This window comes from Micromesistius poutassou (genome assembly GCF_964030765.1).
Source record: "Micromesistius poutassou genome assembly, chromosome: 14".
NCBI lineage: Eukaryota > Metazoa > Chordata > Actinopteri > Gadiformes > Gadidae > Micromesistius > Micromesistius poutassou.
In genome coordinates, this window is record NC_140284.1 from 4510123 (window position 1) to 4537906 (window position 27784).

The following is a 27784-nucleotide window of genomic DNA, read 5'->3' on the forward strand; positions in this document are numbered from 1 at the left end:
GGCGGGGTCTGGGGGGGTCCAGGCTCCAAGGCACCACCTCACAGACCAGGGCGGGGTCTGGGGGGGGTCCAGGCTCCAAGGCACCACCTCACAGACCAGGGCGGGGTCTGGGGGGGTCCAGGCTCCAAGGCACCACCTCACAGACCAGGGCGGGGTCTGGGGGGGTCCAGGCTCCAAGGCACCACCTCACAGACCAGGGCGGGGTCTGGGGGGTCTGGGGGGTCCCGGCTCCTGAGGCCTTCGCCAAGCCGGAGACTAGAGGGGGTTGAATGGTTTGCCTCCAGCCTCTCTTCGGCCTGACCAGTCCCACGGTCGCTCTCTGACATGAGGCAAGTCCTGTGTCTGGAACGAAAGGTTCTCCACACACAACGACACAGACGACGAGAGGGGGGGGCGAGACGTTGGTCAGAGGTTACGGTCGAGTAAAAGAGCTTCCAGAGGACTAGATCTGAACTGCACGGGGGTGTAGGACGCACACAGCGCACACAGCAATGCCTGCACCCATACCATGGTTTGTTTACATGCAATGAGGACATTTCATAGTTGGGTCAGATGGGTGTCATTGTGGTGCACCGACCCCACCCTCCCACGGACCTGGTTCCCTACGCCCCCTAAGTGTAGGGTGTGAAATGACGTAATCAATCGGGAACATGGCCTCAGCACCACCATAACGTGTTGGGAGGTTGTTGGGGTGAGGTAGGGCTAGGTGTGTGTGTGTGTGTGTGGCTGTGTGGGTGGTTTACCCCAACAGCTGCGATTTAAAAAAAAAACATGTCGTCCCCTTTTTTTTTTGTTTCAGTGCATTTAAAAAAAAAACGCTCCCTTAACTGAAGCAGGTGACCCAGCTTTGATTTAAGCCCTGTGGATCTGTTCTGTGGCACGGGGCACAGCGCTGCCACACAAGCCACTGGAGAGGGCCTTACCCTGAGCCCAACTCCCCCCCCCACCACCACCACCACCACTACCACCCCCCCCCCCCCCGCCGCCCCCACTTTATCCCCACATACTGGAACACCCCCGGAAAAAAATGCCACAAAGCCGTGGCTACAATGGCTCCCATTGTTAATCTTCATGCAGGCAGCCTTGTAATGTTGTGCAGGACACAATACGTCAAAGTCCCCAGCCGCTGTACTTAACAGAGGTCATGAATAGCAACAGCCTAGCTAAGCTCCATCAAAATATATAGAGGCTTTTGGGCATTACAACTTCAGCTACTGCTGCCCCTCCCCCTGCATGTCACCTTTCTCTAACGTTGTTCTAATCAGGTGTTCACATGAATCAGGGGGTTTGCAGGGATGGGCGCCGGCATGGTCTGTAGGAGCCAGAGGGGGGGGCTGCTGCTGCTGCTGCTACTGCTGCTGCAGAGGAGTGAGGCCCCCCTAGTGAGTGTGTCTCCTGCAGGTGTACCGCTGGGGCGGCAGGAGACGCAGGCAGCTTGGTGTTTGGTGTTTGGGGGGGGAAATAAACAGGAACTGTTCCCAAGGTAAGTGGTTTCAAAATACTGGATCAAAAAAAAATATTTTGCAAGGTCGAAGGCTCAAATGACCATACGTAGGTTACAAAGTAGGCTGACCTTATGTATACGTTATTGTACTCATCGGATATACGCGTGTCTTGTGTGTAGATTCTTGTTTGGCACCATTGTATTATGAGCAGAGAGTCAGAAAAGACGGACCCAAATTAAAATGGAAGACCAAGCTTGTGGCCAACAATCATACTGTACCGAGTAATAACTACCGTCCAATCTCGCGCACACAGCAGATAGTTTTGGGAGACTACCGTTTACTTTAATTTCAGTCTGAAACCCAGAGAGGCAACAGCCCTACGGCTCCAAGGAGTGGGTTCCATCTCCCCCCCATATGGGTGGTTTCCCTGCCCGCGTTGTCTCTGGATGGTTGCTGAATCCTTGGCGCTCACCAGCTCTACCGTGACGGCTGGCTCTACCGCGGGGTGCCAACGCATATGGAGAGCCCTGCTCGTGTTTATTCGCCAAGGTCCAAGCTATAGCTTGCTTATGGAAGTTAATTTGATGGGTATTTTTTGAGATTTAAACCTTACATTTTAATCCAGAGGTCATTGTGTCAAGTCTGTACTCTATACTAGTGATATTGCAATTATGCAATCACCAAATTCATTTGAAATGTTTTGTTGAATGTATTAACACTTTGTTGAAAGTTTGTCATTAGGACCGGCTCGCAGAACATTATCCCTCACTTAGGTAATTGGAGCTGCAAATTAAGTCACTAAGGTCACTTAGGTCAGCATCAGTAGTGTCTAATGAAAAAGGGGACTTAAAACAGTTAAAAGCAGTTCAACATTGACCCCTAAAACTGCTTTTGCAGTAGCATTCCTGCTAAATGTGGGGCTGGGCTCACATACTTTTTGTACCGTTCCCTCAAAAGCTGAAGCCGTAGACACCCTTGATACCAGCTAGATACTACCTGTACTCTTTAACTGGGACACAAGCTACTATAAAAACATTTAAAGAACTTACATCAAACAGAACATGAGGAATGTACAATGTTTGGTATATAATATTAGATCCATTTTAATATTTCTACCATACATCATTTGTGTACATTGAGAACACAAGAAAAATCACATTTTTGTACGCTAAAATGAAATGAAACGCCTGAAATGAAATGAAACCTAAAACACGATTTAAGGTACCAAAAGGAACAGAACAGTGCCACCTTTTGGCCATTAATAAAATACTTTTTCTTTTATAATTTTTTTCTATTATATTTTGCTTCAGTTAAAGCCTGCAATTGTGAACGTGCGTGTAACACGCCTTCTCCTTGAAAGTGTCAAATTCAGGGTAGTAGATTTTAAGATGACGATTTAGCTTGGCTACTCCCTTTAATTTGGGAGACTTTTAAAGGAAACTTGAGCGAATTCCAAAACAAAACCTTCAGGAAGAGATCCAAATTAGGTCTTGAGTCTGTTTATATCAGAAATTATCCACAGCTTTTGCCATTACTAATGAAAGTAATCAATAGTATTAGTCAGTAAAGGATGCACATACAACACAGAACAAATAACTTGCATAACATTAACTTACTTCATATGACATAACATAACCCATGCGCCTTAACTGTAACCCTGTAACTTAACTTAACTTAAAAAGTAAGTGAAGCAAGTGTGTAAAATCCATCGTAAGAGGATGACAAGTTCAAAGGAAATGGTTCTATTTCCTCAGAGCTGAGATAGCTCTCCTCATGGCTTCGGCTGTTCTTTGCAGTTGACATATTTCCTCCTGTAGTTCTGAGTAAAAGAGAAACACAAAAGCTGGTTGTAGCAATTCATCACAATGATCAACAGAACCATAACCGCCACTGAAGAAACACCCCTTTGACTCCACACATCGTAAACATTTTGCATCCGTTTGCATCTCATCATGCATTTCATCAAATTTGCAGGAAAATTCTGAAGTGGAGCACATCTTATATCGTCGTGAATTAAGCAACGTATCAAAGCTTTGCACACTAGTGGCCTCTCATGGCCAGAGCTGGCTCCAGAGAGCGTTGGCTGACTGACCGATCGAACATAATCAAGTGTTCAGAGAGAGAATTAAATGGGTGTGGATCTGGGTGGATGGGGGTGGGGGGGGTAGCAATGATGTCTTCAAGCCAAGCAATAGTGAGATCTTTTGTCTTTGTTACTAATTATCTTTCGTCTTTGTTTCGTTACTGATTACACAAAAAAAAATAGAATTGTTCTCCGCTCTGCATGATTTCCTTGGTCGATCGAGCCCTGGAGATTATTCTATTCTATAGACATTTAGTCATTTGCATTCCATTGGAGTTAGAAGCAAACGTCAAAACAGAAAAAACGATATAGCAGAGCAGGGATGCTCTACTATATCACTCAGTGAGGCGCGCAGATCATTTAAGATGTGAATTTTTTTTATTATTCTTTTTTTTTTACAGAAAACTTGATCAACAAAAACGGTACGTTTCAGTCAAGATGAGAAGCAGAGTATCTGTTCATATAATTAAAAGGCAAACCCATGTGTCTAGTTTGCTTAGAAACGATATCAGTCATGATGATGTCTAGGGGTGGGAAAAATAAACGATTCTTCGATGCGTCGCGATTCTCTCTAGAACGATTCCGTCTCGATGCAGATAAGTTAATAATCAGAATAAAAAAAAAAAAAATTAAAATTTGTTTGCCTGCTGCAACATTCTGAGCGCTTCAGAAAACTCTCCTTTCTGCCTGCGGGTTTTCTGCGCAAAGAACCGACTTTATCTAATATAAAATATTAGATAAGGTAATTCATCTGTTGATTGTCTTTAATGATCATCATGTGGCCCTCTGATGGTGATGATGAAAAATTGTGGCCCTCTTTATCATGAAAGTTGCCCGTCCATGTAGTAGAGCTTAAAGCTAAAGCACCTTAGTGCAGCATGTCGAATAGTGGGGTACTAATCTGCTATGCTAAGCCTTTCTTATTGATTACCTTCTTCCTTGACCTCCAGTAGATGTGTGAGCAGTCCAGAGACCTCCATCACTTGCAGTGCAACATCACAATCTACCAAAAGAGGAAATGTACAAATTAATAGTCAATTCATTTTTTTGTACAATTTCAGAACTGCAACTTGACCATGACTGAAAAAGTTGCTGTCCTGTGAGTTGAGCCAACTTAGCCATATAGGGTTATATATATATATATATATATATATATTTTAGGGGTCGCATCTCTCCTTTATAGAAATAAAACATTTATAGAAATAAAAAAATATTTATTTCAAGCAATCTGATTGGTCGAAAAAATGTATTGATTAGCCTGACCATACCATCCCTTCGGCCATACCCAAGTCAACGATAACGGCCAACACTCACCCTGGAGACTGGCCTGGTCAGACTGGATCCTGGAACCGATGCTCTCCATTTGGGCCCTGAAGTGGGAGAAGATGGCATGCGTGTACCCCGCCTCGTTGCAGCTCCTCCAGAAAAGCGCAGCATCACGGCTAGGCCCTGGGGCGCAGGTGGGCCCTGGGGCGGAGGTGGGCCCTGGGGCGCAGGTGGGCCTGGGGAAGGAGGTGGTCCCTGGGGCGGAGGTGGTCCCTGGGGCGGAGGTGGGCCTGGGGGAGGAGGTGGGCCTGGGGGAGGAGGTGGGCCCTGGGGCGCAGGTGGGCCCTGGGGCGAAGGTGGGCCCTGGGGCGAAGGTGGTCCCTGGGGCGGAGGTGGGCCTGGGGGTGGAGGTGGTCCCAGGGGCGGAGGTGGTCCCTGGGGCGGAGGTGGGCCTGGGGGAGGAGGTGGGCCCTGGGGCGCAGGTGGGCCCTGGGGCGCAGGTGGGCCTGGGGGAGGAGGTGGTCCCTGGGGCGGAGGTGGTCCCTGGGGCGGAGGTGGTCCCTGGGGCGCAGGTGGGCCCTGGGGCGAAGGTGGGCCCTGGGGCAGAGGTGGGCCTGGGGGAGGAGGTGGGCCCTGGGGCGGAGGTGGTCCCTGGGGCGGAGGTGGGCCTGGGGGAGGAGGTGGGCCTGGGGGTGGAGGTGGGCCCTGGGGCGGAGGTGGGCCTGGGGGTGGAGGTGGTCCCTGGGGCGGAGGTGGGCCTAGGGGAGGAGGTGGGCCCTGGGGTGGAGGTGGTCCCTGGGGCGGAGGTGGGCCTGGGGGAGGAGGTGGGCCCTGGGGCGCAGGTGGGCCCTGGGGCGGAGGTGGGCCTGGGGGAGGAGGTGGGCCCTGGGGCGGAGGTGGGCCTGGGGGAGGAGGTGGGCCCTGGGGCGGAGGTGGGCCTGGGGGAGGAGGTGGGCCCTAGTCTTAGAGGAGGAATCTCGCTTCTGGGATCTCGTCTGGAGAGGAGGGCGGAGAGGAGGGCGGTGGGGTGGGGAGACGACCATGCTTCTGTTGTGAGGCCGCTTGGACGGAAACCTGGTACGACGGGGGAACCTGGTACGACGGGGGAACCTGGTACGACGGGGGAACCTGGTACGACGGGGGAACCTGGTACCATGGGGGAGCTTGGTCTAAAAAAGCGAAGTAAAGAAGGAGACCCGGGTGTAACAGGGGAACCCGGTGACACAGGGGAGTGGGGGCCAGGGTCAGGGTCAGGGTAATAGTAAGGGGAAGGGCCAGGGGAAGGGCCAGGGTAATAGTAAGGGGAAGGGCCAGGGGAAGGGCCAGGCGTAGAGGAGCCAGGGGAGGGGCCAGGGGAAGAGGAACCAGGCAGACCAGGAGCAGGGTGGGCCTCTGTGGAGGCTGGAGGCTCAGCTGTGTGGCGGTCCTCACGATCATCAAGAAACTCATCTGACAGAGAGAGAGAGAGAGAGAGAGAGAGAGAGAGAGAGAGAGAGAGAGAGAGAGAGAGAGAGAGAGAGAGAGAGAGAGAGAGAGAGAGAGCGAGCGAGTGATATGGAAAGAAAGATATGGGGGGGGGGGGAAAAAGGAGACGTGATTCACGAAAACGCATATTTTGCTAGGGTAGCACAGGTGCATTATGCAGAGAGTTGCCAGGGTCATCGTAGATTCTCTTCATCCGTAACTGAACAACAGTGTAATAGTACCTGCGGTCTCAGAACAGTATGACAAGGTACAGAGCGTCACAGGCACCACGAAGCGCATCGACTCTGCCTCCTAAAGGGAGAAGACCAACAGGTTGGTGGTGAGGCGTTAGTTGTTGTGCCATTGTCGACGATCATCCAAACACATGACCATTTTTTCGGTCAGATATAAATAGACACATTGCGATAGGCTACACAGACCAATACGCAAAGCCAGAATTAGCCTTTACGAATATTTTAAACACTATGGAGTATCAACTTAACTCATGACAATGTTTTTTTGCGCACGTCTCAAAAGGTATCAATAACACGTTGGAATAAGCTAAGCACTTCAATACGCTCATCTGTATACGCGTTCAACCTTAGTAGTAGTTAGTAATACTTAGTAATAGTATTTAGCCAATGACTTTCACGAATAACCCTTATGACATGTGCCAGAGAAACCGAAACGTCGGGCAAACTGCAGTTTGAACTCACCGAGTCTGTCCGTGGTGAATCGATGAACGTTCCATCGTTTTCCTCTTCAGGACCGACTTGATTAGTCGCCGGATCTAAGACACAAGAGAAAAGGAATTATTATTATAGTCACGTAAAATGCAAAGTAAAATGCTTCTTATGGTCAAATGATTAGCATGCTACTACCTGATACTGCAGTAGTAGCTGTTTCTGTGTAATTTCTGTCAAAGATAAACAAACAAATGCATTGAAGTGATATTCGTGAGAGTTCATTTTTTCTTTGACAAGAATGCAACCAGACGATGATGATACCTGTTCAACTGCAGACTCAAATCCTAAGATAAGGGAGAGAAGAGAGGGGAGAAAGAGAATGAGGTGATGCATCCGTCCCAGGTGGCACTCACTCCTACGGCTAGGCGATTCATCGAATTTTGATCGCAATTTCGATTTTAGCGTGAAAAGATCACCTGACTAATATAATCAAGTTGAAACAAATTATTTTTTTTTTTTTACTTTTTTTCTTTCTTTATAGAAATTGCAGAACAGCTGGGGATACATATCTGAACATAATTTTACATCTATTTGACCATTTTGTGTATTTTTTTTCTCAAGGGGAAATTTCAAAGTTCTCATTTACAAACTGTTTATTTTGGAGAGAAATTATGAATAAATGCGTCATGTTTTCAAACTCAAAAAATAATCGTTTGAATAATCGAGATTTCAATATTGACCAAAAATAAATTTCTTTCCATAATCAAGCAGCCCTACTCACTCCTGGTCTCTGGTGGGTTTGGCTGTGGACCTCATCTTCCTCCAGGTCCGACTCTATAGGTGCACATCTTTTGGAGGGTCTCCACTGCTGGCTGTTGAGGAGCACGAGAGCAGGACCGACATCAGCAACGTCAAGCATTGTTAATCATTAATTGCCGTAAGTGTAGGAACTAATAATTACATGCAAGCAGAAACCATCTCAGTCATAATTGACCCAATCGCCGCTTAGAATGGATTGAATCAAATCAATTGAATAAAAAGCATTATCAACCCCCTCTCCCACGCCCCCCACCCACGATGAGACCCGAGTCATGTCAGATATATTTTCACCCTCTATCGTGGTGAAGACAACAACTCCCATGTTCCTATTCAGCTTCAACGTAGATGGATCCATCCAAGTCTTTCGTTATTGTTTTGTGATTGAGGGACCCCTAGTGGCATAAACTACACATTACAGCTTCAATGTACATTCAGTCAGAGTGTATATGTTAATCGATCCAATTTTGCTTTGTCGCTAGCCTGGAAATCCAGACCCACATCTAGGAAGCTGCAGGGTCTGGCAACGAGTAATGAAAATGGCCCAACTCGAGGGGCGGCACCAAGCATGTATTTGAAAATATCACTGCACGCAATTGGAAAACACTACGACCAATCAGAAGAATACAAGGGGTGACGTATCCAGACCAGCGGAGCTAACAAATAGATAAGACTCTGGACGGTAAAACAGAAACGCTTTTGACCCGCCTATATCAGATACACCGATGTGATTGGTTAATGTTCTGGGCCAGGGGTTATATCGCTCATTCCCAGAGTGACTCGCTGAGCAAATTCAAATTGTGCTCTCGCCAGAACTCTGGATTTCCAGGGTACTTTGTTGCGCTAACAGAAGACAACCGGGGCTGAAAATAAGAAACGTTGTCTACAGAGAACACTACATTACAAGCTAGGGGGGGAAACATGGAGAAAATGAGAACAAAGCATCCAGCACACATGTTGGCATGAAACACACAGCTCTGCTTCTCAACGTCTATTAGTGTTCAAAACATTGAGCAGATTTGCCTCACAACTCAGAAAGTCAGCACACTAGGGGTGTAAATATTAATCGATTTGTATCGATTAATCGATTATACAGCCGACGATTCAATGCATCGATTCGTCCGCAAGAATATTGATTATAAAAAAAACAAAAAATATATATTTTAGTGAATAGGCTTAGTGCCATACTAGACCTGCACAGTAAGCACTACAGTGTGTATAGATATTATATTAATAGATGTAATGTAAAAAAAAAATATATATATATATATATATATATATATATATTGAGTATCGAATTTAATCGTATCATTGGGGAATTCTGAAGTAACGAAAATAATCAAATCATTGGCTTAAGAAATCAATATTGTATCGAATCGTCATGAAGGCTCAGATTTACACCCCTACAGCACACACACACACACACACACACACACACGCACACGCACACGCACACGCACACGCACACACACACACACACACTAAAGAGCTTAGCTTACCTTTCATTGTCAGTCAATCGTCTCTGTTTGGGGAGCGAATACAAATCCATTAAAAAAAAAGAATCTAATGAATCACGACGGAACGAATCAACATTTGATGAGAACAGAAGTTGTGAAACGACGGACACCTTTTACCTTAAAAGATCTGCCACTGGCCGAACCCGTAGACGGTCCTGGCAGTGAGTCACCTGTCAAATGATGAACGGATGAACCAAATAAGACACCAATAGAATACCAATAGAATCTATTGAAATGTTCAAAATGTAAACCTTTAATCACAGAATGAAATCCTTGATAGATGGCATACCATTGAAGGGTCTGTGGGGAGTGGTTTCATGGTTTTCCCTAAACCAAATACAAGGAAAACAAACAAAATGTCTGTTACTTTAACCAATACAGTAAAGTACAGTATAGTAAATCTACAATGTCTGAAGAATTTGTGCTCGATTGTTTTGTGTGCGTGTGTCGGGTACCGTATTTTTCCAAAATAAAACTAACCGAGTAAAAAATAAGCCGCAGTGGACGATAATGAAGAACGAAAAAAAAAGTTGACAAATAGTACTTTTTAGTACATGCTACACGTGAACCTCCTAACATGGCGCAATTTGATTGGTTCGTTATCTCGGAATATTGGGCAGTATCCCGAGATAATAAAAAATAAAATAAAAAAGCTAATAAAAACAAATAAACCGCTAATAAAAACAAATAAATCCCGGCAAAAAGTGTTATCTTGTTTCTTTTTGGACTGAGAAAGTGGCCGAGAGGGAATAATAACAAGTATGCCAGGGAACAGTTGTTGCTCACTTCTGCAAGTTATTACAGCCCAAGGTAATACTACACATTGAATGAAGATAAGCCGCTAAGCAGAGAGGGAGAGATAAATATGTAGTACGCAAAATGGATTTATGTCAAATGTAAGACTACTCACGTTGCACTATCATTTCTGGAATTATCCAAATGACTAGTTCCTCCGTTCCTTTCACGGTGACGGCGAGATACCTGATAATTACAACAAAACAAAACAGGTATTACTGGTAGTTCATAATTGGAGCCGTCATACCAGGGGGAAGTTTTCCAGTAGCATATCAATTCATATGACAGAGAAGGAGTTCTTCAACAAGTTGTCCATACAGATGGCCATACTCCTACCATAAGATAATAAGAATGATTGACAAGTTAAACGAACCAGATACTCTAAACAGCCAATCACTGAAACACCTCACTGATTGGAGAAAAGTTAAAACGACACATCTATAACTTCCTTTGAATTTAAATGTAATAAATAGCAGGGTTAATACCCAAGGCGGTGTGATTTCATTCTGTGTATGTAGTGTAAATAGTAAAGGGTTGTTGGTAAGGTTCAAGAGTTGTAAGTAAGGAAAGAGTATACAGCAGCAGAAGAACACAACATTTGCCCTCATAACACCCAAAAAATAAAAAATAATAATGTTTTGCCACCATAGAAAAGCGTTGTAATTCATGGATCTTATATCTTACCTACAGCACCTTTGACCTTCTCATTGTAGTATTTTAATACTTTTGTGAGCAACAGGGCTGGCCCGAACACTTAATTGCAAGCGTTGGATATTGATAGGTTTCCAAACAAATATCTGGATATTCGGTAAAGAAAAAAAATCCATTCATAGTGTGAATCTTTCACTGCCTGTAATCATAGCAGGTGGAGACCACTGGTGCAGAATCAAGTTTATATCAACTGATTGCTTTCTACTTTAGAAATGTATGTTAATAACAAAATAGCAAAACAACAATATCACGTCAGTGGCTTTCGGATCCACTCAGTGTGAGTTCGACTTGGTTACAGGAGAGCTTTAATACAGCCCAAAGGTTTCCAAAGTATGAGAGTAGGCCTACTTCCAATTATCCCAAAGCAAATAGGTGGTCTGAACATTGTGCAACGTTTAGAATCGATTTCACAGCAGGACTAGCTGCTATTGACCTGGTGATAAATCACACAGGCGCAATTGTGGGGGACGATCACCATAAAAGGAAACACATTGCTACCTGGTCTATTCATGTTGATGTTAATAATAGTAAGCAGAGTTTTATGGTGTCTTTTGGACTCGTTTGAAGTTGAAAAAGCTGCTAAATACGTTCATTATTAAAAACGCTTCTAAAACGATAAAAGCCCAGATGGCCATGGGGTGAATGGCTTGTATGTCCTCACACTGGACGTCAGTGTTCAAAGTGTCCAAACCAGAATATTTGAATAATGTTTAAATATCCAAAACTAACGAATGATAATTCAGGCATCCCATATTTGGCCATTCTGATGACGGCTGCCATTACCTCAACTGAAGCGTTTACCACAGGGATATTCAGGCGAAATTTAACCAAGACCCCAATTATGCATGGACGATCAAAAAAACCAATAATATTTAGTATCTTTTTTTTTTCTTCATAAAAACAAACAAAACAAATATCGGAATACTGAATTGAGATTTGAATCGAATACCTTCCAAACAAACAAATATCGGGATGTTCTAACATTTGGGCTCAGCAGTAGTGAGCTTACCTTTGAGTCCCGTGATGAAGAGTCAGAGGAATCTGCTGAAGAGACTCCATTGGCACCTGAGAAAAAACCAAAACAAAGATTACAATTTGTGTGCAGAAAAGGACACGTCGGTAGAGGGATCATTTTATGGATGATAATGTAAGACATTAACTCACCTTGAATTTGTAAATGGTGATTTTTGCAATACAACCTGAGGATAAAATAAAAATTTTAAAGGAATTGCTATTCACAGGTACTTTATACTAGTGTACCAAATTTCCAAAAACTATAAATAGAGAAAATACATTTAGATTTTGTTCCAACATAACACACTTGGCATCAACAGGTATATATATATATATATATATCTTCATCATCTTCGAAATACATGACATAAAATATGTGCTCTTATCTTTACTTGGATTCATGGAACAGCGAAAGGACATTTGATGTCTTGACCTAAAGAGTTTATTTTATAATGACAAATGAAACGGTCTTGCGGCACGTTCGTACCTGTATATGTAATACACAAGTAGTGTCTGGAGCTCCAGCGTTATGCCAGGTTGTACACACACGCAGAGTATGCATGCAAACTTGCTTTATTGTATACTACACTGCACTAGAGTTTAATGTAGCAAACAGTGATTGCTGCATCATTTAGCCAGAAATAATTGATAACAACTCTAATCTGGCATCCAGCCCACATGTAATAACAATACATATTAAATAGTATGGTATATGACCAGTGAAAGTGTAAATAAATTTAATGCGAGACCCTGTATATTTCAACCAAACACTATAATTGTGATGATGTATGATTGATTTTTATTATTTTTTGTTTCATATTGATCATACATCGACAGTGATGAATAACAGTGAAGGTTAGTTCTAGTAGACAGGTAAGAATTCTGCACAACATCACAGCATCACAGTGACCCCTGGCTCGTCGTTAAACGCTATGCTCGCACTGAACCGGCGTGTGTGAACCACATCGATCGGTAGCATAGACCTTTGTGGGCAAGGCAAGGCAAGGCAACTTTATTTATATAGCACTTTTCATACACAAGGCAGACTCAAAGTGCTTCACATACACATATCACATTGTCATACAATAAAAGAAAATAATAGATAAGTAAAAAAAAAGTAAAATAGATAGAAAATAAAGGCAAAGTTAAAAAAAAAGCATTTTAGAAAGTGCAATGTATTTAAGATCAACAGATGCCCACGTCGGGACTCCGACCCGACCTAAAGGAACTTGGTCCTTTCTCTGGGACTCCAACCCAGATTCTAGGACTCTAACCCCGTCTCTCTGGTATCAGATCATGTGTTGTACTCACTTGTATGTCCCCTGTATGTCATCCACGCTCACCCCAGCTCCGGCCTCCACAGCACACGGGTAGTGGAAGGACTTGCTGCATCGCTTCACCTCACAGCCAACGGTGGCTCCAGTCTTCTTACACCGGCGGCATTTCTAACGCCAGGCGGGAAGAACACTCGTGTGTGAACACAGCCGTGTTTCAAGATTCAAGATTGTTTACTGTCAACATGCACAAAAATTATGGAAGCAGTCGCCGGCAATGAAATACTTCTCAGTCTCAGTCTCCTTCAACAGTGCAGTAAAAGAAAAGTATAAGAAACACAAGTAAGAGAGCTGAGACCTAAAAGCTAAATAAAAAGAAATAAATAAATAAAACTACAGTGCTGACATGAGTAATTAGAATCAAATAAAAAATCTAATAATAACTGTCATGTATAAACAGATAGATTGATGCAGCATGTAGTAATACATGTAGTAATACTCCTATATTTGAATCCATTTCTTCATAAAGGTTACGAATGACGCGTGGAGCAGACCACTTGAATCTATGAACAGTTTATTAAGGAGCAGTGTAGGGTACGCTGCTAGGCCGTAGTGGTGGGATGGTAGCGAGTAGCTGGTATAGGTGGGGAGTGTACACAACACAAGGAACAATGTTCAGGGAATAAATGGCATGGATTTAACAGCAAACACTTCCACCATTCACTGGGCCGAACAAACCATCAGCAAACTAAACTAGTTTCTTTCCCTAAATACAAGTTGACCTGCACCGTTCCTTATCATTAAGGGGCGCCTTAAGGAATTTTAATAGAACTCCTGCTTAGCTCAACATATCTATTGGTCCTATCGTACACAGGATCCCTGCCGGCTCCCCTCTCAGCTCTACTTGGTACAGCCCAGTGAGGTCTAACCACGCACACCTGCGCATGGTAAGCCTCCCCACAAGGAGGTAGGGGTTAGACTTCATGATCAAAGTGATCAGGGATTCAAACCCGGTACATTTCAACCGGGGGGGTCGAACAAGTAAGCCTCTACACTGTGTCAACTCCCACTCACACGTCTTCAGCTGGAGGTCATAAAGTTATGTGTTAATAGTGTGACCGACCAGTTTGGACCCGCGCCTCGCCTCCGCCTCAACGTGCTCCGCAGAAAACCCAAACAGGTCGTCGTGCTCTGGGGTGTTCTCACAGTAGATCCCGGAGGAGTACAGCTGCACGTCCAGCATGGTGGACAAAAGAGCAAGGACAAAAGAGACATATTACTACAGAGAGAGTTATATTTATTCTGTTCCTGAAATCCAGCTCAAGAACACTCCAACCTGGCAGTATTTTTTAAAGTTCCCACAAAAAAATGAGAAAATAGCTCTTAGGTCCAAATAGTAGTTTTTTTTTTTTTTTTTCATAGACAAATGTATATTTGCATAGACCAATATTTAGTGTGGTTGCAATTCCCATATGAAAAAACAATAGTAGGGGAGAGCAAGCATTATTAAGGGTTTGTTCAAGTGTATTTGTGATTCAGTGATTCGTCATTTTGACCTAATGTATCGTTGTTTCACTTGTAAACAACTAATTTGCATGTCTGTTGTAGGGAAGAGTAATGTATTCACTTGGAAAAAGTAAATTTTGCACTTGTTTTTTCTGAATGACCGACATAATTATATCAGAATTCACGTTCATTCAAGTTTTTATGTAAATAATAATTCTACCCTTTTTTCCCCCTGAAATTAATGAGATGTCTCAAAATCGTGCGAGAAACTAACCTGCATGGATATGCAGTTTGATGCTGCTAATCAGCCTCACCCTCCAAAGTAGGCTACAAAAGTTCAAAAATCCAAAGTACGGGCTCGATATAAGTAAGTAAGTAGCCAAATATGTAAGGTAACATGTCTAATTGTGTAACCTGTTCGCTTGACCACAACAAGTGAATGAATGTGATTGAATGTTTTGAGGTAGGAAAAACAATTGAATTCTGAGATAATAAACTCGTTTATTCACATTAAAATGCTGTCATCAATTATTTTATTGTAGATGAACGCATCACGTACTATTACGTCCTGTCGTAACGTAAAGTAAACAATACTAGCGCCACCCCACACATCAGATCGTTTACTTTAGTTTTTCATCTTAATCTAGTTTTTATCTATAATCAAACTAGCAACCTAGTAGTTGCCCTACATCAAAGTCCATATCATAACCATCTCATGACCATACCAGGCAGTATTGATGCGCGGTCACGGACCTCTTGGTCGAGAGAGGTCCTGTCTCAGGCGTTTCCTCGGGTCTTTTACAAAGGACGCACCGTACTTTCCATTTACCGACCACAGGACTCCCCATACCAAGCGAATAAATAAGCGATTATCGCTGGACGGATCCGATTATACTAAGGTTTTAACATGGCGCAGTCCACCGGCGACTATTTGGAAAACGAAACTTAATGGTTGCCAGGTTAATCCCACCCCCGTCAAAATAACGTATTCTAGGGAAATATAAATATCTTTAATATTGCATATACTGTACGATTAAATACATTAAATTCCAGTAAATGCAAAAAATGCAGGACTACTTCTCGTTTCGATTTATAACACTCGAAAACTACAGTGAAGTAAGTAACATATCTATAGTGTTTTTCTTAAATCATTCGTATCTGGCAACAAAGCCAACCATTCACATTATGTTCGTTTTTCTGTGGATTGGAATAAACACCTTGTGTTTGACACACACATAAAACGGAGAAAAACGAATATTTAACTAGAAAATGCATTTCCTGCAGAAAACGCGTGTGAATGCTGACGGCTGAATGATAAGCGTAAAGCAGAAATGTAAAATTAATTGATCTGAATAATCTGAAAGTAGTAGTAGTAGTAGTAGCTGAATATTAGTCGTAGCTGAATTATTATTAGTAGTAGCTGAAGTATTAGTAGTAGTAGCTGAAGTAGTAGTAGTAGCTGATATAGTAGTAGTAGCTGAATTAGTAGGCTAGTACTAAGTAGAAGTAACTGAAGTAATAGTAGCTGAATTTGTATTACTAATGGTATTATTAGTAGTAATGGTATTCTCTTTAAGAGAATAGCGGAGCCGGTGCCTGATTAAAAGTAGCACAATAGGGCTGGAAAAACATCCCAATCTGGCAACCCTGTCTGAAAGTCCTCACCTAACCCTAACCTATTCACACTTTGCATGCAAGTGCATGATGATCCCGTCTCTGTGACGGACGGAGGGGGTCCAGGCCTATGATGTCATATATTTGCATGTATTTTCATGCTTGTATGCCTGGCACGCAGCTTCAACGCAGACAAACACGGGAAAAAATAATGAAACAACAAGTGTATGATCACGTCATTTATTTATATAGAAAAGCAATAGACAAGTCACCGATCTGTGGCATTACCATACTCAATGTACAATATATTATTTCAGAACATTTTATGACTGACAGAAATGAATTCACAATATCTACATTCAGAACATGGTCCCTCAGAGGGGAATAAGTTAGCTCTATACATCAACGTCTGATTATTCACATTTTGAATTGAATCATGGGCCCGCATGTATGCCCAACAACGAAAAGGACCATAACATCTACAGGAGAAAGCCTCATGGATGCAGTGTGTGCTTGGGAAGACGTACGACACCGGACACCAGACGAACCGTAACAAAAGCATGACGATGAAGAGTGAGACGGGACGGGACGGGTGAGAGGATTAAAGGGAGAATCAACTATGCAGTGTTTTTGGGTTTTCCCCTCAGAAATGTATGCAGTACATCTAAATAAGACTAACTTTGGAGACAGGTGAATTAAAAAATAATTCTCATTGACAGCAATATTTACCAACAGTTAACAGCTCTTCCTCGCCATTTCATTCTTGTATTTACAGAATTGCCCATGCCCCTCTTGCAGACACAAGGTATATTTGCGGATGGACATACAGTTTTAAGCCCGAGAGAAGCCTCTGTATGTACGCTAAGCTTGCCCCACTTTAACGTGAATACCTAGAGATGCACTAACAGATCAGTCCTGCTGGTCCACATATACATCTTTTACAATACTCTGGACCCCTTCCATGCAAACACGCACGCACACACACACACGCACACACACACACACACACACACACACACACACGTACGCACACACACCTTTAATGACACCAATGACTGAGCGACAACACTACAATGTCACTTGAGAGACTTCAGAAACCCCCTATCAGTGCTATGGTTTGGTACGGTACGGTTATTGATGGGGAAATCTGCGGGATATATTCTATGGGGGAACCGGGTTTGTTTACAGGAGACGTGGGGTGATCACAGCCTTCATCAGAGGGTTGTGCAGTAGCTCTCTGTGCTCGTCGCTCTGTGATGATGGGGGGGGGGGATCAGGGTTGGACGTCAGAGATGCCGGTTCAGGTCTCACTGCAGCTGGATGACGTGCTGAGGGTCCCCGAGCCACTGCCCCCTGCGGGGAGGACACGCACGCACACCGCCCACACACACAGGAAGACGCACACAGGAAGACACACACAGGAAGACACACACACACAGTGTTCATTAAATATCAACATAGTTATTGTGTTCATATCTACTCTTTTTTTCCACCACAATTAGTGGCTATATGGAGGTTTTTTTAACGTGTTAAAAAACACGCAAAAATAGTGGATTGGCTCCATTCCCATTGCCTGTAGACGAGTATGCCTTTCTGTATTTTTTCTGGGGTGCCACGTTCGATACCACATGTGCTGGAAAGCCGCGTAACGCCGCCATGGGTGGAGTGGTTCAATTTCATGGGCCAGGAAGTGACACCCCCACATCCTCCCCGCAATCTGTGGTAATCGCTGCAATGCCTGATTTGGTTTGAATGGGCCGTGAGTGGTCTCGCGGGGAAAGGGGGTTTCAGTGTAAGATCACACGTACGATACGATAACACCGGGAGAGTAAAGAGGAACAGGTCATGATCCAAACACAATCCTCTGTTTGTAACTGACACGTAGCGGTAATGGTAATAAAAGAGGAAGTACCTGAGCTGGTGAGTGATTGACAGGACTGGGACGGTCCAATCAGGGTGAGCAGATTAGCAGCAGCGACCCACCCTTCTTTACTCGTCTTCAGGTTTTGTACGAGCCTGACGGACCACAGGGGAAAAGAACACAGCCGTCAAGCCTCTGCCTGCAAAAGTTGTGCTAGCGTCGTCGCCCCAGACTATTGGCCGTACAGGGGTATTGCGATCACCGCGTCTGAAACGCGGTTTCCGTTCGGCGGCAGTCCCCGGGGCCATACAAACGATGGTGTGTGACGGCACTCCTTTGAAACCAATCATCAGCAAACGTCCCACACAGGACCCAGCGGGTGGACTCACTCACCACTGTCCGTCTTCTCCTTCCTTCACCAGCTGCACTGTGTCTCCGCTCTTCACCGACAGCTCCTGGGCTCCGGGCGTCTCGCAGTCCGCCACCACCGTGTACCTCCCCGCGCTCTGCACGACAGCGGGGGGGGGGGGGGGGGGGGGGGTACGGAAGCGTTAGACATTAGGTCGCGTTCGAGTCAACGCTGAAGAAGGAAGTAGGCCGACACACACCCACACCCACACCCACACACACACACACTCGTTCAGGATCTGGGTTGGCGGCGGGGGGGGGGGGGGGGGGGGGGTGGCCGGCGACTACCCACCAGTCTCTTGGGGGTCTCCTCCTCGGGGTCTGAGTTGAGCGGCTCCTCGGCGCTGGAGTAGCCGTCGTTCTCCCCCGAGGCGTCCAGCGACGCCGAGGCCTTGGTCCAGCCTGTCGGGAGAGAGGGACAGACGGTGAGACACGACGTAGCAGTCGGGGGGGGGTTTGGGAGTGGCAGAGGGAGCCACACAGGTCTCTCTTGATCACGAACAATGTGAGTGACGTCAGAGCCGACGGTGAAACCCGACCGACACACCAACAAACGTGTTGAGGCAGAGGCTCAGTTTAGCAAACGTGAGGCGAGATCAAGAGAGAGAGAAGACCATGCAACACACTTATGTTCTCAACCTGCACACTACCAGGCAAGGTGGTGAGTGTGTGTGTGTGTGTGTGTGTGGAAGGGGCGGGGGGGGGGGGGGCTGGGGGGGTAGTGATTGACTGAACAACAGTCTCTTATTGAGGTGGGTGTGAATACAAGGGGCAGGCAAGCAGGTGGCTAGTGAGAGACTCCCATCAATAGGAGGGCAGACATTTGCAGGCTGTTGAGTGCGAGCCAGGTGGAGCCGGCGTACCTCTCCGCTTGGCCTGTAAGAGAGCATTGCTGCTGAACCACCGGACCCTGCTCAGGTGGAGCGGGGGCGGGCCTTGATCTGGGGAACGGGAGGTAGGGTTAGCCCACGGCCCCCCTCATGAAACACGCGGTGCTGCTCGGAGACCCCCACTAGCTGCTCACTCACAGAGACGTCGGGTGAGACCATGGGCTGACGGAACGTAACGCGGCCTGAACCCCAAATCAGTGTTTTCCTCAAATCCATCACAGTTGAACGGAGGGTCCATGAAGAACCTTTAGAATTGTTGTCTTTTTACCTTCAAGTGGGGAACAGTGCACTGGCCATAGGGCTGATTAATCGAATTTTGATCGTGATTTTTTTTTATTTATAGAAATTGCAGAACAGCTGGATTCATATCTGGACTTTATTTTCTATTTGACCATTCTGTGTATATTTTTTTAAGGGGAAATTTCGAAGTTCTCATTTACAAAGTGTTTTTTTTTTTGGAGAGAAATTATGAATAAATCCATCACGTTTTCAAACTCAAAAATAATCGTTTGAATAATCGAGATTTCAATATTGACCAAAATAATCGTGATTATGATTTTTGTCCATAATCGAGCAGCCCTAACTGGCCAAGAATTATGTAACCCTGAATTTCCTGCCCATGGCAAATGGTCGGAGCTACGTCCCCGGCTGGTGGCGGGTGTTCCCCGTCGGACCGGGCTGGTTTTGTGTTCCTAGCCCCGTCCTAGAGGGTTAAGCGGTCGGTGGCTACCTTTGAAGCCGAAGGGCGTGGGGTCACTCTTGATCTCATGCCGCTTGGTCTTGTGGTCGGGGCTGGTGGGAGATCCTGCTGTGGTCAGGAGAAGAAACCAGAGACGCGCGTAAGAAGAGAGGGGACCCCGAGAACCACGGTCAGACAACAAAAAAAAAAAAAAGATGAGCTGAGATGAGCCAAAACATCACAGAGACATTCTACACTAGCGCACTACGCTACTTGGCGCGGCACGAGGTTGTAGCTTCGAGTTCTCAGAGGTCGTGCAAAGAGGACAATGGTGCCTTCTATTTGTCTCGTAATCGCGACTTGCAGCTCGGGTGTGACGTCACATCCGTCTCGTAAAACGAGTGACCCCGGGTTTTTCGTTCTACTTGGCACACAACAAGACAAGTCAGAGCTCTGCTTTCTGCTCAAGAATCGGCATTGTTGTCATAGCAACATGGAGCGTCTATAGCCAATTTCAGCGGCACAAGCTACAAAATAGGCGGTATTTAACACATAATAAGACTGTAACGACATGGCTATAGGTAACAGTATACAGTGCTATGTGTACGACTTCTTCATTTGGTTACAACAAAAACACAAGTGCTTAAAATAGTAGAAAACCACAATGTTTTTACATGTGATGCTCGGAGTAGCCATCTTTGTTACTGAACTCGGGGTGTTCTGAGTTCAGACGAGTTGACGAGTCGTTTTTACGACCTCGGGGGGCGTGCTATTTGCAACTTCCGGGTTCGTAACTCGGAAATCCGACTCGCAGATCGAGTCGGGTGGACAAACAGAAGGCACCATGAACGCGGCTTCACAGAAACCAACTTGGCGGTGCGAGGTACCTGGCGCGGGGAGGAGCATCATGGGTAACGTGAGGCTCTTATCGTCAGCGGTCGAGGGCTCTGTGGAGGGGGAAGCATGCCGTGTTGGACCGGTGACACTCACACTACGTCAAGCTAGAGCTGAGAACGGACCTGATGGAGACTCTGTGTTGCATTGAGGAGGGGGGGGGGGGGGGGAACGGCGAGGTCCGGCGTGAGAGACACGGCGCGCGTACACGTACCCTTCTGGGGTTTGAGGTTACTGAAGCCCTGCAGGGTGAAGCGCTTCTTAGCCACGGCTACAGCTCTGTCGGAGGTGGGGCTGGTGGCGATCTCGTCCGGCCCGGGACCGGCCAGGCTGCCTTTCCCGGCGGGCTTGAGGGAGGAGGAGGAGGAGGAGGAGTTGGCGTCGGGGCTCGGCTCGGAGCGCTTCTCCTCGCCCTTCTTCAGACTCCTCTGGCTCTTCAGTGGACTGTTGGGCCGAGCACAAGTCATCAACCTTGTTCATCAGTCAGTGATACGTTTTGACACTCATTTCTCAAAAGTACATTTTCAAGTTGAATTTGTAAATAATTCATTGGTTCATCTTTAGTGTAAGGGTTGACACATCACATTGCCGTTCTGTAGATTGCTATGCAACAAAAAATACAGAGAGAAAGGCATTGATATTGTACTTCTTCTTATCATTTACACACTGCGAGCTGGCCTACCTGACGGGTCCGCCGGCTCCAGGGGGAAACTGGAACACCTGGTCTGGCGCCCTCTGCTGGCTGGCTGCAGAAGCAAAGAGAAAAATCGATTAAAAAAGCGCTAAACACAATGATGTGCAAACACGTAAACTGACGGGTCAGAATGACATGAAGCTATTCATGTTGTTCTCCGGGTTGTAAGTGGACAATGGCACTAAATGTTGCATTCACAGGATGTGTAATCGTGGCGTTGTTTTTGAAACAGACGGTACCTCTGTACGCCTCCAGCTGGGTGGTCAGAACCTTCCGGATCTCGTTCACCCAGGTGGTTTTCACGTCAGCACTTGGCGCCTGGAACGATTGCATGACTTAATAAATAAATAGCAATAATATTAAATCAATTGTAATGAATGAATAGTGATTTAATAAGGCAAGGCAAGGCGACATTATTTATATAGCACTTTTCATACACGAGGCAGACTCAAAGTGCTTCGCATATAAACACTGTCATATAATAAAAAGAAAATACATAAGTAAAAGGAAAAAAAAAAAAGTAAAATAGATAGATAATATAATAATATATTTGTGCTTTGTGTGTGTGTGCTAAACCAATAACGTACTTATGAACCTGGACATTTCAGCGTACCTGAACAATGTACACCTCCTCCCGGGAGTTGCACCAAATTTCAAACTTCTTGTTGTCGCCCTTTGCGTTCTCAGTGATACCGACCGCGCTCATCTGCACCGCAAAAAAAACAGAAGTAAACAAACGTTAGCGTAAACTAGTGTTAGCATACCTTCTAGCGGCGCCGCAAGCGCAAGCGCTCCAGGGGGGGGGAGCGGGCCGGGGGGGGTGGGGGACTCACGCTGAGGGACTGCTTGAAGCTGTAGGAGGGGGCCTTCTCGTAGCCCTCGCCGTTCTCCTCGCGGCGCTTGCAGAACAGCAGCGCCTTCTCGTGCAGGAAGAGGTGCCGCTGCATGGGCTTGAAGCGCGCCAGGTCCTTCACCTTGGCGTGGCCCTTCTTGTGCTCCGTCCACACGCTGAACGAGCCCTGCATGAGCAGCCTGCCCAGCTCCGTCAGGTTACCCTAGCCGGAGAGGGGGGGAACACACCACCAGGGGTCACATGTTGGTATGGAGAACCCGACTGGGAAAGGTTTCCCCCCCCGTTCCGGGGCAGGGCTGCCTCCTGCCCCCCCGCGGTTCAGTTTCAGTAAGCAGAGGACCGGGGGAACCGTTTCGGCAAATAACCGGTTATGTGTGCAGTACTGGTGTTTAACAAACAGAGGGAGTCCTCTAACGCAAACCAATCTACAAGCAGTTCCTCTCTAAACCCAACAAATCAAATCCCATCTCGTACTGGCCTGTGTCCTGGCCAGGATGTGTGTGTGTTCTGATAGGACTGCAAGGGTTCGTCTCCTATCTCATGTTACGCTCAACTTCCAATTATGAATTACTATCTATGAGTGCGACATACACATTTCTCCATTTTAAATTGACAGGAAAGTCCAACGTTAAAAGAAGAGAGTGACGGAGGACGCTAATTGCAATTACAGCAGTACATTTGGATGCACTTAGTTAAAAAAAAACACAATTTGTTAAGTAGTTCGATTTCTCTCTCGTCTTCCATTTAATAAATAAGAAGAAACGAGATCCCTAGATCTAGCTGATGAAGATCGGGTTGTTCTTCTCTATGGTTTCTTAAGAAGCGACGGTGCTGCGGTGTCATGTGACTGGCGGGGGGGGGGGGGGTCTCCCAGGGGGGTCCCACCTCGTAGCCCGTGATGGCGATGAGGTGCATGGAGTCGTTGACGGCCTTCAGGATGCCCAGGATGGACGACAGCGCCTCCTGGAGGTCATCGGTCCCCTCACAGCCCTTGCTGTACTTGAGCATTTCCTGTAGTGGTAGCACACACACACACACACACACACACACACACACATGTTAACACACACATACACACACACACACACACACACACACACACACACACACACACATACATGTTGACACACACACAGACACACACATACAGGCATAAACAAATGCACACACACGCATGCAGACACATACATGTTGACACACACACACACACACACACACACACATACAGGCATAAATAAACACACACACACACACATGTTGACACACACACACACAGACACACACATACAGGCATAAACAAACGCACACACACGCATGCAGACACATACATGTTGACACACACACACACACACATACAGGCATAAAAAAACACACACACACACACACACACACACACACACACACACACACACACACACACACACACACACACACACACACACACACACACACACACACACACACACACACACACACACACACACACACACACACATAGACACAATGAGCACCTGGAAGCCTAGCAGACCACAGAGACAGAGACAGAGACCAGACCAGAGACAGACGGCCGTACCTTCAGTAGGAGCTGGTACTTGGTGATCCTCTGAACGGGCTTCAGAAGGTAGGAGTCCAAGCCCAGTTTATGCTCCAGCTTCTTCTGGCATTCCTGATGCAAAATAAATATCAAGTTAAATATGTGGTGTGTGCGTCTGTGTGTGTGTAAGTATATGTTTGTGTGTGTATTTATACGTTTGCGTGTGCGTCTGCGTGTGTATTTGTGTAACTGTGTATGTGTGTGTATATATATGTCTGTCTGTCTGTCTGTCTGTCTGTCTGTCTGTCTGTCTGTCTGTCTGTCTGTGTGTGTGTGTGTTTATTTATGCCTGTATGTGTGTGTGTGTGTGTGTGTGTGTGTGTGAACATGTATGTGTCTGCATACGTGTGTGTGCGTTTGTTTATGCCTGTATGTGTGTGTCTGCGTGTACACGTGCCTGCGTGTGTGTGCGTGCGTGCGTGCGTGCGTGTGTGTGCGTGTGTGTGTGTGTGCGCGTTGTCCAAGCACGGCCCACCTGGAAGAAGGCGCAGTCGGAGCACTGCCTCCAGAGGCTCTCGGAGCGAGGCTTGTTCTGACAGTACTTCTCGTAGATCTGCAGCTCCGTCATCTTAACGAGACACACACACACACACAGTGGGGGTGTGTGAGCAGCAGGAACCAGCACTACGGTGTGTGCACACACACTTTCAATAATAACACACAGAGCAGTCATCACGCACCCGCTCCAGGAAACACCTTCCCACCAGCTCAGGCACGTCTGTGTACTCCTCCAGCTCCCTCAGGAACGTCCTGACACAGACCAAGACCAAGACCAAGGTTAGGGTTGGGATTAAGATCAAGATACAGTCAAAGATAACGCTAAGGATGAAAGGGAAACTGATGGGTGTCACAGCAGCAGTAATACAGGACAGTAAATCATTCAAAAGATATGAGAACAATTGAGAACAATATTCAGAGAATTACAAAAAGAAAAAAAAATAGATTTGTTTTTACATAATATGGCTAATAAACATGAAATATAAATACTTATTCGACAATAAATATTGTCGAAAAATACATGGAGACACATGGAGACATTTTCAAAATCCAGGTTGAAGTCTTCATTTGAAATGAGACACGGCTCACCTCTTGTGGAAGTGGTAGATCTCCAGCATGTTGCCGAACAGGACGTCCTTCTTGTTCTGCAGCGCGGCGGGCATCAGATGAGCCATCGCCGGGTTGTCCATCTCCGCTGCATAGCCCTGCGATACAGCGGTGGAAAAAAGTCACACAAAAAGGCACGCTTGCTTTTTTAGTTTTTCGTCATAACATTTGGCATCAAAACTGCGTTTCGGGACATGAGGCCTACCTGCAGAACACAGAGGAGCTCCTCTGCGTAGGCTCTCTCTGTCTCCAGGAGCTCATTCATGACATGCCTGGAGGGAGAGCACAGAGAGGGGGGGGAGGAGGACAGACACAATGTATTCAACAGACCGGAGCGTACATATGGAACCCCCCCCCCCGGGATGGGAGAGTGGACCGCTCCTCTGGTGACTCAGTGGACTCAGCGGTGTTATGGAGAGTGACGGCCCGCTGGCTCACCTTCTCAGCACGGCCAGGTTCTCCTCCTGCTCCGACTGAGAGGCTTGTCGGCTGTGGATGCCTCCGTTCTGCTGCTGGCCGTCGTCCTGGAAACGCACACACACGCACACACGCGCACACACACACGCACACACACATTACATTACATTTATACTTAGGGAATTTAGCAGACGCTTTTATCTAAAGCGACTTACAATAAGTACATTTGTCATACATTTGTCAATAAGTACATTTTTCACACACGCACACACACACACACACACACACACACCGTGCAAGCTCGTGACCATTAGCCGAACGAGGCACCGTGCTTTATGTCCACTGACGCCAGACCTAGTGAAGGGTAAACGACAATCAGGAGGAGTTTACCGCCTACCTTTTTACAGCCGCCGTCGTGCCCAGAGTCTCCCTCGAGGAGGTCTTTCTCCTGCTGTGCTCTGTGTGCTGAGGGAGGGACGGAGAAAAAACAACGTTGACGTGTGCACTGCTAAGACGTAGCAGGAGGTGAAGAGCAGCGGTCACGGTGGAGATCAACCATGAGGCTGAAGCACAATGGGTCATGGATCCATGACCGGGTTCCCCGCCAGAGTGACCAGGCAAACTGTCGTCATCTCGTGACCTGCTCCATTTCACTATATAATAACACACTCGCCTTGTCTTATTTTTTGTGAGCCTGCATTGTTGTTGTCTATTGTCTACTGTGCTGTGGAATTTTTAAATAATGCAATAATAACGTGTGCCATTTTTCATAACCACCCCCTCAGAACGTTGACATGGGTGTGGTGCCTTTCACTTGTCGTGTGTCGGGGACGGACCTGGTGAGCTGAGAGGGGACTTGATGATGGCCTCTGGCCTCGGGGCCACCGGCTGCACGGGTCTGGTCTGTTTGGCCGCCAGCTTCTTCAGGCTGATCCTCCTCTTTTCAAACATCTCCTGCATGGAGGTCTGCTTCTGGAGCACCTTCTCCACTTGGTCCTGGCCCACGGGAGAGGGACAGGTTCAAGTTACACGTCCGGGTCGGGACATTGGAGGCGTGGTTCACGTTAGAAGCCCTCACCCTGGTGTGTGTGTGTGTGTGTGTGTGTGTGTGTGTGTGTGTGGGTGTGTGTGTCCCTGCAGAACCGCGCTCAATCAGGTTCAGTCACAAATCAGTCAAATTAGCCATATTAAGTTGAGAAAGATAAGATGAGATGATAAGATGATAAATATAGTATCATACGATGATACTTTATTACTGTCCCAGACAGGAAATGTGCGTGTCACAGCAGGGTACAGGACACAAGGTGAGGTAAGTAATAACATGTACATAAAATGCTCTATATACACAATATGAGTAGTAGCAAGTTAAGTCATAATTGTATGTAGGGCTCTACGATTATGACAAATGATAATCAATGCTCAATATTGTGATTGCGATTATTCATTAAGACCAACAGATTATTCATTCAATTTATATTCTTCTGCACCTAAAACAATAATCATTAAGCAATTGCTGAGTTGTACCCGTTTGTCATTTGTCATTTTAACGTAACCAGCGTACAAATTCTGTTTCATTTAGGTTTCAAAAGCACTGAGGCAAAATCGCAAATGACAATTAACACGCAGTGACTTCTGCAGCGCTGTTAGCATGGACTCTACTGGGGCTCTACTTGGACTCTACTGGGCCTCTACTGGGCCTCTACTGGGGACTCTGTACCATGAACTCCTGGTTGAGCACGGCCTGGTACTGGGTGCAGATGGTGGCCCGGTCGGTCAGCAGGTTCTGTCCCGCCGCCTCCAGGTAGCGCTCCAGCTCCTGCAGGGCCGACTCGGCGCCCTCGTGGGACTGGCAGCGGTCCACGGGCTGCGAGGCCAGCAGGTAGATGCCGTCGTCGCACCACTTGGCCGCCTGAGAGCAAACGAACAAAGACGACAAAGGGGGAAGGCAGGAGGGTTGGTTAGAGGTGCAGTGGCGGAGCCAGACTTTTTTTCAAGGGGTGTCAAGAGGGTAGCCGAGGCTTTTATAGGGGGGTCCATATTGAATTGTTGACCGGGGGGGGGGGGGGCGGGGGGGAAACGCGATTGTCGACGGGGGGGGGAGGCGAACAACCCCTGGCTACGCCACTGGTTAGAGGTGCAGTGATGAAGCAAGAGACGTTGTGTGTGTCGTTCTGCCGTCGGTCTGCTGTTCATGAGTGG

At 46.3% G+C, this 27784-nt stretch overlaps 1 protein-coding gene and 1 pseudogene across 2 annotated transcripts in view; both read right to left on the minus strand.

Annotated features, from left to right (window-relative positions):
- Positions 1–2597: 2597 nt before the first annotated feature.
- On the minus strand, positions 2598–15484 carry phf11 (PHD finger protein 11). The gene is made up of 17 exons (XM_084478890.1): positions 15303–15484; positions 14195–14299; positions 13109–13242; positions 11948–11982; positions 11793–11848; positions 10188–10258; positions 9567–9604; positions 9395–9447; positions 9260–9282; positions 7726–7816; positions 7266–7288; positions 7140–7174; positions 6975–7048; positions 6501–6570; positions 4843–6243; positions 4460–4531; positions 2598–3264 (listed from the first exon to the last, which is right to left on the minus strand). The coding sequence occupies exons 1-17, from the start codon at positions 15423–15425 to the stop codon at positions 3188–3190; spliced, it is 2481 nt and encodes an 826-aa protein (XP_084335016.1). The 5' UTR covers positions 15426–15484; the 3' UTR covers positions 2598–3187.
- Positions 15485–16415: 931 nt separating this feature from the next.
- LOC311358337 (guanine nucleotide exchange factor DBS-like) overlaps positions 16416–27784 on the minus strand; it is a 31430-nt pseudogene continuing 20061 nt past the window's right edge. The window contains exons 11-31 of the transcript XR_014684183.1: positions 27303–27494; positions 26422–26581; positions 25983–26050; positions 25607–25692; positions 25374–25440; positions 25151–25266; positions 24745–24814; positions 24540–24632; positions 24044–24136; positions 23356–23481; positions 22451–22672; positions 22231–22323; positions 21857–21935; positions 21606–21669; positions 21138–21367; positions 20917–20976; positions 20081–20158; positions 18753–18862; positions 18446–18558; positions 18104–18207; positions 16416–17544 (exon numbers count right to left, since the gene is read on the minus strand). The product of XR_014684183.1 is annotated as a guanine nucleotide exchange factor DBS-like (transcript). The remainder of the gene's footprint in view (positions 17545–18103; positions 18208–18445; positions 18559–18752; positions 18863–20080; positions 20159–20916; positions 20977–21137; positions 21368–21605; positions 21670–21856; positions 21936–22230; positions 22324–22450; positions 22673–23355; positions 23482–24043; positions 24137–24539; positions 24633–24744; positions 24815–25150; positions 25267–25373; positions 25441–25606; positions 25693–25982; positions 26051–26421; positions 26582–27302; positions 27495–27784) is intronic.

Coding starts and splice junctions, on each gene's coding strand:
- phf11 (XM_084478890.1), bottom strand. CDS start 15,425: ATGGGGAGTCCTGTGGTCGGTAAATGGAAAGTACGGTGCGTCCTTTGT. Junction 14,300..15,302: donor CCGCGCATCAATACTGCCTG/GTATGGTCATGA, acceptor CTGGACGTGCAG/CTGTACTCCTCCGGGATCTA. Junction 7,175..7,265: donor TTGAGTCTGCAGTTGAACAG/GTATCATCATCG, acceptor TATCTTTGACAG/AAATTACACAGAAACAGCTA.